Here is a 12,492-nt window from a genome sequence, read left to right as displayed (position 1 = left end):
TTCTAAAAGTTTTGAACAAAATAAAATAAGTTTTGAAATCTTGGAACAGAGAATGATTTGGAAAATTTGACGACCCAGTTGGCATCTTTGCCTGGATACCAACCGAGCATTTTGCAAAACGAACAGATAAAAACTACGAGGTGCTTACTTAGCGGTGCTTATTGATAATTCTTTTTTGTCATTTGAGCCAATCAAGCACGAAAACATGAAAGAAATCAAGTTTCAAAAGCTAACTTACTGTTTTTACAAAAACAAAAATTCATTTTGGTTTACCCAGAAGTTGGTGGCAGAGCAAATCAGCGCTGCATCAGTCTAGAGACATTCTGTATTTTTGGATGGCCAGTAGTCTGCTGATGTCCCAATTTACAATTGCCAGTCTTGATTTTTGAGTAATATTTACTGCATGAAAATTATTAAGTTCAACTTAATTCCAGCCAGCAAGGTTTGTTTTATATGCAACTTGAACTCACGCGTGGGTACTTGCAATATTTAATTTTCGTAGCAACACGTAACCACTAAGCTAAATGGTCTTTGTGGTAATTGCTTACAAACAAGCTTATATATAAATAGTGTGTATACTAATATACTAATTACCAGTTATAAGCTACAAAAGCGACATTATTCTGCTCAGACTTAATTTGTGGGTATGACTAATTTTCAGACTATACAGGATAAATTTAGTCTGGATGAAATCTCTGATCTCAATATAATCATAATGAAGAAAAACTTCACATAAAGAAACTTAAAAGATTCTGGAGATGCAATGTTTCGGAACTGAATTAAGTTTTTACGCTTGAAATGTGCTGGATCAGCGCTAAAAAGATCTGAGACCCAAGTCCGGGTAGAGCTATCGGCCACCGAAACGAAAAAACGAGAAGCTTCATACATTTCACATCGTTAATAGATTCAGATAGTAGATTTTTTGTTTACGCAGAGGAGGCATCAGTAAAGATATCTTGGTACGGAATTGAAGGCTATATTTTTAATTGAAATTGTTGACAGATGTGCTACACAGAAGCCAGCTTGACAAAAAAAACTAGAACTTGGGTTAATAGGCATGTCAAAAACGACAAAAGGTTGTTCAAAATTTGTTAGAAAAAAATAAAATTAAAAACTAAACGAAATTTCATAACGTCCATAATTTGAAAAACTGAACGTTTATTTCTCTTGCCGATAAAAAACACAACGCAAATTTTAACCATAAAAGTTGAAGTAGTGATTAATTACTTTCCGAATATTGGCTATTCAAGCCGATAAGTTTAGCCAGAGACGGCGGTCACCAGATATGCACTATTTTGATTAGTTGTCTGTATTTTTTGATTGCTAAGTAAATTGCAATTCGAATTTGGCATAAAACGTTGATGATTCATTTGATAAAAACAATTGACTGCTAAGGTATCAAAAAGCAGTAGCAAAAAAGCGGTACTTTTTCATTTGAAAAAGTAGCAAAAAAGAACTGTTTCAATCATTCCAGCGACCAGATTCCTAAATTTTGTGTACAGAGTCTCGGAGGCAAACAATATTCGAGTCGACTTTTTTGAACAAATTTCTTTTTTTACTGAAAAACTCAATCAATTTTGTGGCAAAATTTGTAATTAAGACTGACTTAATTATTGTTCCGATCAACTTTTTGGGGGAGGAACTATATACTCAAATGGGTTTTTTTTTGTTCAGACAATTTTGGCCGATCGATATAATCATCCTAAAGAGTTAGGAGTGGTATCATTAGACAGCCCGTCAAGCGTAGAATAGGGAAGTAAAAAGATTTGGTTAATTTTTGAAGGGAAATACCGAGGTTTAAAGTTTTGTGAATAGCAGACGATATTATCTTGTTTTATTTCACATTTTCCGTATTTTTCCGTATTTAAATTTTTGTTAATTTTTGGTAAAGTGCATTAAAATGTTTTACAGTAGAGTTATTTATTTTATCTCTAAAGATAGGGTAGGGTTGCTGAATTGTTCAATTCGTGTTTTTGACAAAAATAATGCTAAATTTTTTCAAAAATAAGACTTTTTTCGTCAAAAATGGGAGCAGTTTTTTTAGCCCATTTTCTTCAAGTTTGCTGAAATTGTACACCTTGAAACTGCACTCACATTTCTTGTTAGCTCAAAAAGAGCTAGTTGTACTCCCACCGGCCTTAACAGTCATCTGGAATTATAAATATATTGCGAGTTTATGGCAATTTTAATTTCAATTGATCTAGTTCGCAACCACATGAACAAATGAGTGCATTTGTAGCCGTCCAGCAACATCAGGGCTGATCTTGATCTCACCATGGATCCTTACGGTTAAAAAAGTTTTAGATTTTAATGGGGCGCTGCCTTTTTTCAAAAATATTTCTTTCAAAAAATATTCGCATTTATAGTATTGTTTGTAAATTACTGAAAAGAATATCCAACCAGGACTCAATTATTGACAAGTCCTATTTACAAAAAAAATACGCCCTATGATTTCAGAATTGAGCTCATAGTTTGTATGGTTGACGAAACGTTTTCGTAAAATTTTACGGACTTCTTATGTTTTGTTTTCATTTGTTATGCTTTTGGTAGTCCATGTTCAATATTCTAAAAATTCAATTTGTTTCCTAGTCGAGTTATCAGATTCATAAGGAATTATTGACAGGTCCAATTGAAAAACAGGATAATAGGGAACAATGCACAAGCGTCGAGAAAAGGCGTAATTGAAAATGTTAATTGTTTTTGGTGAACAATTTATGCTTTTTGGCTGATACACAGTTCTCTCGCAAAAGTTAATGGATTTTTTTATCTTTGCCCAAGTTTGTCTTTCTTCTTGTTTTACGACATATACCTGATAATGACAGGTCTCAATTGCATTCCCAGGACGTATAATTAAAACTTTTCAAAGGCTTCAGTTTATAGCTATTTGTATTAATGACTTTCAAGTTAATTTTAAAAAAATAACATTTTTCAACTGTCCTTTTTTACTTTTATTTTTGTCATCAAGTAAATTACCTCAATAATAAGATGTCTTAACTACTTTTGGTAATTCAAAGATTAATTTCGCGGTTGTTTATGTGTTTTGACTGATGACTTCGACAATCCTTTCCTAAAAAAATGTCGAAATTTCCATACTGTTCAAATTTTAGGTCTCTTTTGTTGTGATATCAACGTAGTCCTTTCAAAAGGAAGACTTGTTGATGTTAAGATGAGAAGCAAGTAAGAGTTTACAGCTCTTGCAAATGAAAACCCAAAACTATAGTGCCTTGAACACTGTCATGTCGTAAAATTGTTTGTGAAGATTGGGCTTCAGACTGTATTTGTTTTTAATTTGTATCCTTGTTTTTAGTCTCATTAATAATCAGCACAATTGGCTTCTTGGGGCTTTGCAACCTAATTGATCAACTTTATGAAATCCTATGTCTGTTACGGTTTTTGAAAATATTTGTTTTTAAAAACATATTTGGATTTTTGAGAATAGCCATTCGGTCGATTTGCACCTTAGTCTCTGTAAAAACAGGTAAGAACGCGTTTCCGGTGAGCTATATTTTGGTTTTTATGAGAGTTCTAGTTTCAATCGTTTGTTTCTTGGCTTTGTTACTACTCTCACTCAGAGATTCTATAAAATGTTTGGAATTATATATTTGTACATTTTAAAAGATTTTTGTCTTCTTTTTAAATTTTAACGTTAATGGTATATCCCATTGGCTTTGAAATATTGTTCAATTGAAAGATTTTGATGCTCTTAGTGACAGATTTTTTGGTTTTAACGGGTTCACTGCCATTTTCGCGCAAAGTTAATTTGAATTTTTTATTTTGCCTGTATTTCTCTTTTTTTTGGAGTGTTTGACGTAAACTGCTGGATAATGACAAGTCTCAATTGCTTTCTATGAAGATATAAAGGAACATGTCATTGTTTTCAGTTATTAATTAATTGTTATGTAGCTTACTGGTGATTTAGGTGAATTCAGTTTGTGTTCCTTTTACTAGAGTATGAATTAAAGAATTTGTTCCATATCTTTCGATGTTTATATAGTCGGTCTTTAATTGCGGTAAGTAACGTTAAGGAATGGCATGCCGTCAGTCTATAGATCTTTCGGGAAGGGTCGACAGCTCAAATCTCATTAAAGGAGAAAGCGGTTTATAGTAATTGTATTTTTGTTACGTCTCTTAGGTAGATGGTCTCTCTTCTGTTCTGAGTATATTTTTATACAATTTCGGAACAAAATGAGTCAAATAAACAAAACCATATTAGTAATATGTTTACAGGATATGCGTAATAAAGTGTACAACAGTTGAAAAATTTTACAATTACGTTTGTAAATAGATCAAGATAAATAAGCAACTTTCGAGTTTGTTTATACAATCTTATATGGTAATTAAATGTAAAAGTTTGGCATCAAAAATTTTAAAACATAACGTTTATAGGAAAACGGGACGTTACATTAATAATATTAATCACTTTGAAATAATTTGCTTTTAAAAATGGAATTATATTTTTGAACTTTGCACCTTTTTGCTCTTTTTTGTCGACCTGTTACACAGACGCATTGAGGACAGGTCCAAAATCTTTTCTAATGAAGCATAGCTTAGTTTTTTTAGAGTTTATATAATGCGAGTTTGATATAGACATTGAGTTTTGGCGTAATTAATGTTTGTTATTTGATTCATGTTATTGTATTTTCTAGTATTCCTATTAACAAAAAGCTCCATCGGCCCTCTAGCGTGGCTTTATGGTATCCCGTTTGTGGTTTTTTGAACGATATGTATGTCTTTGAAAGTTTTCGCTTTCATTTGGTCGCCAATTAATCCAAGAGTGAGGATGAGCGGGGTCGGAACATTACGTGCGTACGCAAATTACCCAGCCTCCTTGTTCTGTTTCTTTCTAATACAACATCTGTAGCTCTGATAATTACAGAATCATTATACGTAGACGGGCTGCTAAATAGTTATTCTTGAGTCGAATAAAGCCTAACGAAAACTCTAGATAGAAATTTTTGATCGTAAAACAATAGAACAAAATCTTTCGTTTTTCGAGTTATATGTTTCGGAACTTTATAAATACCCTATACAGCAGTAAAAAAAAGTGCTCATAATAGAATGCTTTGAACAAAAGAGCAATCGTAGCTGTGCCACACGCAGCGAAAAACAGGGTCTTTTATGCTTTCCGAACAAAATGCGGTTTTACCTAGCTGGGCGCTATTAAAGTTAAGCATATGAAGCAAAACAAGGAATACCTTGCCGACAAAATTTAGAGAAATGAAATCAAAAAAATTTGGGCAATCGTCAGCCATCCATCTGATAAAAATAAGGGCCTTATGAATTTTTTCCTAAGAAGTTCGAATGTGTGGATTGCAAAACTGTCTCCCTGTGGCAATATTTAGAGTAGGGTAGCAGCACGATGTGTCTAATAGGCTCATTTTGTTGTTCTTGTTTAAAGTATATCTATTTAAAAGAAAAATGTTTTGTCATTCATATAAATGTAACTTTCCACGTTCAAAATAAATTCAAATTCAAAGTTATGACCAACAAAATTCATTTCTTCAAATTTTGTTCTTTTTGACGCCTTGTAATTTTGTGCCAACGCATATTACAGTCCTTTCTTGATGTTACAGCGGAAAAAAAATCATCATTATCGGTGGTCACAAAAACTTGACAATATCCCGCTGCAAAGATTGTCGGTTGATAATTAAAATAAAACTGCAACAATCACGTAGGGTTCCCGCATCCATAGCATTAGTAGAGAAGTAACTCAATCATAAATGATATGCTGACATGAAAATTCGCGAACTAAAGAAAAATAATTCATCATTGAAAGCCAACATGTACTCTATCCTCAAATAGCATTCAGAGAAATTCCAATTTTTAGTTTTTACGCATTGGAAAAAATGCAATAATGATTTAGAGAACATGGAGGCCAAATTGGAAAACCACGCATTTTCTTATGTCAGGTTTTGGTCAAAAATTGTTTGTTTCTAAATTTTTGAAAAATCTCCCCAGCCTACTGCGTTCCCACAAACGAATAGTTGATAGGCCGTGGTCATCTTGTGGTCTATAATGAGTCCCAAAAATGTAAGCAAGCGACCGCTTGAAGAACTCCCCGCATAACACTCAAATAAACATCAAGTGCTAATATCTGCATGGTTTAGATTTGAACTTTTGACCATCGAAACGATTGATAGCGTTGCAACTTTATATGGTTCTAACTATATCAATGAAAATATCAAATGAAAACAGCAGCCAGAGAATGTCAGCGATGATAGAGTAAATTTGAACTAACCGTATTCAAAGTTGTTTGAATGAGGTTAGCGTAATGCGGTTTCGGAAAAAAAATCCACTCAACTTTCGATAGGAAATAAACCCTATTTGACTATAAACGAGAATATAAACTATCTAAAAATATTAGGGTTTTTTTCATGGGGGTTTATTTCCTAGCATAATGTTAATTAAACTATAGCTGACATTGACACCATTGTGTCAGAAAAATTATCACTATAACTGGCCCAGAGCCGACAATTTATAGCAGCCGATCAATTTAACGTTTCAACAATTGAGACAATTCGCGACTATCATTTTCGGATCCCGTCGCATCCAAAACACGTAGCATCCAAAACGTCGCATCCAAAACATAACTCGACAATTAATTGAATTTTTTTATTTATAAACGATAATAACCATGCAGAAAACAAGGCATATTTGTTTCAGGACACAGAAAAAGTTCCGCAAATTTGCTGAAAATCATTTCAGAAACAAAAATGCCAAATAGAGTGTTTCTGCGGTGCAATACGTATATTTCATTGCAATTTTGTTTTAGCCAGTTGGATGCAATTAAACAAGGGATGTCGCATTAAAGCCACAAAAAAGTGTAGATGCAAAATTGATCCCAAAAAACTGAAAATTCATATGATTATACGAATAACTATGCAAGTTCATTATTCTGTCGCTCAGCTATCAATTGGCAGATGTAGTAACATCTGTTATAATCATGATTCTATCACGTAATCATTCTCCATCTCAAGGTGCATGATCATCCTATGATTGGTGTATATAAAATTGACAGTTACCCCCAAGGAGTCAAAATCAGGAGGATCTTGAACGCTGACTTGTCCGTTGTCTGAGTTGATGGAGACAACATCGGAGTTTATATCAAATCCAATCAGGGTGAAAGGCACGTCTTGGGAACCATTGACAATAGTGAGTGTGAAGAGCAAGGAACCTGTGAACATTCTATCAAAAGTTAATCGTTGGAAGACAAAGGGTCAAAAATAATCAGATATCCAAATAATGGGTGGGAAGAAAAAGCAACCCAATTAATCACAAGGATTGATAAAATGCTTTTCTCCTCGAGCATAGCATTTGAAAAAGAAGGCTCGGTAATGTGCGCTCTCACATAATGTTCCGGTCCCGTTTATCCACGTTCTTGTTTAATTTTCCGCCAAATGAGGAAGCGATCGAAAACTTTCAAAAATTCACATACCGTTCAAAAATCAACTAAGTGAAAAAATAATGCTGGATTAGAGGGCTGATGTCTATGTTTAAAAAAAACACCTAATACCAAAATGAAAAAAAGGAATCAGATAAAATCGAACAAACAACCACAACTAAGCAAAATAAACAGTAATTAATTAGCTAACATATAAGACCTGTCAAAAATGAGACTCGGTAACAGGTTAACAAAGACGAGCAAAAAAGGGCAGTGTTCTTTTAAAAATTACGTTTTTTAAAATTCAAATTGATTAAAACCAATAAGTATCAACTCGGTTCATTAGACAGATTAATTGGAAGCAATTGATACCTGTCATTATCCAAAATATGTCAGACGACTAAAAAAGAAAGGCAAAAAATCAAACAAAATTAACGAGAAGGCGTTGTCGCGACTGTTAAAATCCTAATCTATTCATGGAGATTATAAAAAACTTAAAATGCGCAACTTTTCAACGACATTAGTTGAGAAGAACCAAAGTGCATTTCGGATTTCGGTTCTCTAGAAACAGGATGCCACCCGTGGTTACAGAGGCGAAACAAAATAGATAAAACAAGACAAGGGTGAAAAAGCTGAAAAATCAAATTTTTTAAAAAAATATATATTTTCAAAAACTCCAACAAACTATAAGTTTTTCACTAAAATAGACTTGATTTCTACTACGCAGGAAGACAATTGTTTATGTTATTAGTGCGACCGAATCATACGTTAACAACAAAAAACAAAACCGGATAGAACACAAAATTTCACAAACAACGTTTCGAAACCACAGCGTTGAAGCCTATAAAAACATAGCCGGCAGATTGCCAGCAAACAGCCGCGATAGACGCTCTTGGCCTTCTTCAAGGAATTGAAACAACAAAAGAAATAGGATAGCCAGATCGACCACCAGTCTTTTAATAGACAGCTAAACTTTTTGGGTTAGTTTCACCCGGTCTATTTTTTAACACATACAGTCTATAAGGAAAAAACCCTAACAGAGTTTTTTCAAAATTCATATTCGGAATCAAAAACTCAAGATTAAAACTCCAGAAATAGTGCATATAAGTTTGGCACAACTTAGACGCACATTTTGATCTTCAACCAGCAAATGTTCAAAAAAATTAAAAGTCCACGAGTTAGTTCAGAAGTCGTTTTTTGAGTGAGGTAAGTAACGCAATTGGCCTAAAAGTAAAAGTGACGTCACGCACACAAAATTTAACGGCAAAGCAGTAGAAGTCATTGAAGTCATTGAAGAAGTCAATTCCAAGAAGTCAGATCGTAAGAATCATCAACGGAGACGACGCATAAAAACCATGCTGTCCTTGATAATAGCCGCTATCGCTTCGCGGCTATTGATAAAAGACTTTGAAAAGCATTCCAAGCTGTAAAATATCAAAAAGGTTTCGAATTTTTTTTACTTGTGTCCCTCTTGATGTTAAATGCGATATTTTTAAAGGGTTTTTTTTGGAAAAAAGGGGCCTTTCTGATGTTGTCAAGATAATCTGTCAGTATTTTGGCTCTAAATTGAAAGTAAAAAAGGCAAAAAAAATCGAAAAAGAGCGAACGCCAACATAATGCTAATAGTCATTGATTGTATCAAATCCAAGATGAGTTTAAATATAGCCATGATTTTGCAGTGCGTCCAACAAAAAAGAATAATTATTCTACACATTTGCATATAAGATCAATAACAAATAAAATATTTCCTTGAACCAAAACAAAACGATGCATTTTGCATAATTATTGTTTTTTTTTCAAAAACCAGAAATAAATTCCAGAAGACTCCTGTAGGAAGCGAGAGTACCACTATCCTTTTTTGAAGTTTTCAAGGAATGTAACAGGAGACTTTAAGTCTCTACGTCCGGCATATTCGACAAAGTGCGATAAAAAGCGTATTTGAAGCTACTTTTGATTTTAAAAAGTCTGAAATTAAAAAAAATTAATCAAAAGGCTCAGAAAAAACCATTCGTTAAGCCTCTTCTATCGTTACCTGTAATATTGATAACAATGCTGTTAACAATCCTTGAAAATTCCAGCAAAGTCGAAAAAAATGGTGAGAAAAATACGGAAAACGTGAACAAAAACAAAGGAATTCTGTGTACGTTTCACATTCTGTGTACCTTCAACCTCGATAGCTCCCTGTAAAAAACGAAAGTTAAAAAAATAATTTGAAGTGCATAATATAATCTGGAAGGGTTTCCTAATGATACCAGTCTCAACTCTCTATGATGAATAAATCGACGGGCAAAAATTGACTGAAAAAAAACCCATTTGAGTGTACAGTTTTACCCCCCACAAAAGTATCGGAACATTCAGCGTGACTGATGGTCAAGTTGCTTAAAACATATTGAATTTTGAGTGCTGAGTTTCACCAAAACGATAGGTTAAATACAACCTGACAGAGTAAAACTGCAAAACAAAAAGCTCCTACGCAGAAAATAAAGTTAGAGCATCGTAATTCTTCCACCCAAGCCTTTTAGTGAACACGCGACTGAAAGTCCTCCCAGTTTCGCTGCGCTAAAATTTGACCATTTAGGGTTAATTTTTCAACGTGTATCTACTTATCCTTTTGACAATTCCGAAGTGAGCACACAGGAAACTCCAGTCATTAATTTAATAGTTGCAAACTTAGTCTATTCCAGAAATAAATGCAATAGAGTTAAATTAAGAAAAACGTGCATAAGTAACAGATCATGTTATTTATTCAAAATTCGTTCGGGAAAAACATGCATTCAGTTGAAAGAATATTTGAAATAAAATTAATTGTTGATATTTCACTGGATGAATAATATTGTAATTTTTTTGTTCGGACAATTTTGGCCGATTGATTATCTATCGTAGAAAAATGTGATGGCACCAAAAGAAAGCTTGTGAAGCATAGATTATTCAAATTGCAGGGTATTTGAATTTCATTATTTCGTCGTGGAGTTGATGAGGCTTAAAGTGTATAGACATCTCGGCTATTTTGCCTTGATTTTCAAAATAATACGGCTCGTGCGAAAATGTGCGTAGCACAGATTATTCAAACATACGTCTCAAGTTTGTAAAATATTTGTATTTGCTCGGAAAGTAAAGTTGCTATGACTATCAGTTTTTCAACGCTCAAATTGGATCAACCTTGATTACAACTTTATTGAATATGAGGTTACCCGCTAAAAGCAGGAAGCAGAAAAAAACTGGTTTTTGCGACATAATTTTGCCCAACTGATGAAATATTTATTTATTAGTTAGACTCAAGATCCAATTGACAATCTTTCTCAAGTTGGTTTTACCGATCAACAAAACGTCATCAAAAATTTTAGTTGTTTATCGTGTGTCACGCCCCTATTTCGTCCCTCATAGTTACGTGATGATTTTCCTTTAAATATCCATAAATAAGTGCTATAATTTAGTTCATATTCAGATTAGATCTCAAATCCATATATAGCTAGTATTTCCATCTAGGCCTGTAACCCCTATTTTTTATGTTTATTAAAAACAACCGCAGATTGAGGGTTTACTGATAAATATATAAAGTGCCCAAAAGCCTCAATATTTACCTTTTTGAGTTCCATGACAATGAATTCGCATAATTGGTAAATAACTTCATGAAAAACTATGTGCTTGGTGAAAAAATTATTCTGATAAAGTAGGTGCTAATACGGAACTTGTATATGAACTTAACAAACATCAAGAGACGTACAAAAGCCGGAAATTGCCCAACTTGTAGATCAGTAAAAATTTGCGAAGGACCAATACGGCTCATGGTACAGCCCTGCAGAACCCACGACCACCAGAACACCGGTGAACCAGCCGAGTAATCAGTTGACAATAAAACTCAACAATAATCTTGAAACTTCTTATTCTGTCTCTTAAAACTTTGCTATAATTTCTAATTAAATAATTAAAGATTGAACTGGAAAATCTTTATAAAATTCTGAGTTAAAACAGGCTTCCTCAGAGCTGAAGAGCAACCAGATAAAGCTCTAAAATACAAGGCAATTAGTAGGTATATCACGCATCCGAACCGCTCAATAAAAGGCTATTACTAGCTAAATTTATTCAAAAAATATCTACTAAAAATTGCACTGTGAAACATCTAAATGAGACCTTGTAAAATGATAATCATTCTTATTATTTACTGCTAATATAAACCTCAGAAAACGCCATGAGGAACACTCTAAAAATCAGTGCGTAACATGGTGACAGGAGTTACTAACTGTTTCCCAGTTTAACGGATCGAAATTCCGGTTAATTCTCTTATTAATTTGACATTTTCTTCTTCTTTTGTGCCATATCTTTTATTTTTCTTCCACTTCATTACCTCAGGAAATTTCAGACAGCATCCAGCTCACCTTTTCTGAGCAACACGATAATGCAGAAAGCAGTAACAGAGGAAAGGAAGGGTGGAAACTGTGTTTGTGTCTCTGTGGAATAAATACAACAATAATTCAAAATTGCTTGAGTGAGCAAAAAGTGGAACAAACTCAATCAGAGCCGCAACAACGGACAAAAACAACACAGGATATTTGCAAACGAGGATATTGTGAGTAAATGAACTTGTAAAATTTTTTCTGGTGCTCTATTTATGTCAATTTATAAAGACTACATCCTCCCCGCTATTAACATCTGTGACAAACCTCAATTAGATAGTGAAATTAACCTTGATAACATCATCACTGACTAACGAATAACCTCAGAAAAAGCTAAATTACTGAAACCATAGTCTAAAAATTAACTAAAAGAGGGCAAAACCAAATTTTAAACAGAAAAATAAATCATTTATATTTAATTCCCCCATCCAACTCCGGAGGTTAATGAATCAAACAGTAACTTCGGTCATTATGCTGTTGCCTATCTGAGAGCAGCCTCCAAAAGGCCTGTGCGGTCGTGGTCCCCATGAATTTTCCTAGACTAAGGGGCACTCTTTAACGGTGAGACTTAGGCGGCCCATACGGCTTCAATGATATAAGTCTGACGATTCGACTGGAGCTTTAGGTATAGGTTCATAAGTAGCCCATCTTTACTATTTTTTGAACAAATGGTTTCAGTAGTTTCCTTTTCTGATCTCCTGTGCTACTCATTTAACT

The 12,492-nt window shown here is 33.7% G+C and overlaps 1 protein-coding gene across 1 annotated transcript in view; it reads right to left on the bottom strand.

Moving 5' to 3' along the window:
* The window catches only part of LOC142340435 (cadherin-23-like), a 144,221-nt gene that overhangs the window by 113,175 nt on the left and 18,554 nt on the right, over positions 1 to 12,492 (bottom strand). The window contains exon 2 of the mRNA XM_075391011.1: positions 7,023 to 7,174. Within this exon, the coding sequence (XP_075247126.1) occupies positions 7,023 to 7,174 (152 nt within the window). The remainder of the gene's footprint in view (positions 1 to 7,022; positions 7,175 to 12,492) is intronic.

This window comes from Convolutriloba macropyga, chromosome 5 (genome assembly GCF_964194025.1).
Source record: "Convolutriloba macropyga chromosome 5, txConMacr16.3, whole genome shotgun sequence".
NCBI lineage: Eukaryota > Metazoa > Xenacoelomorpha > Acoela > Convolutidae > Convolutriloba > Convolutriloba macropyga.
This window is presented reverse-complemented; position numbering and strand designations above follow the sequence as displayed.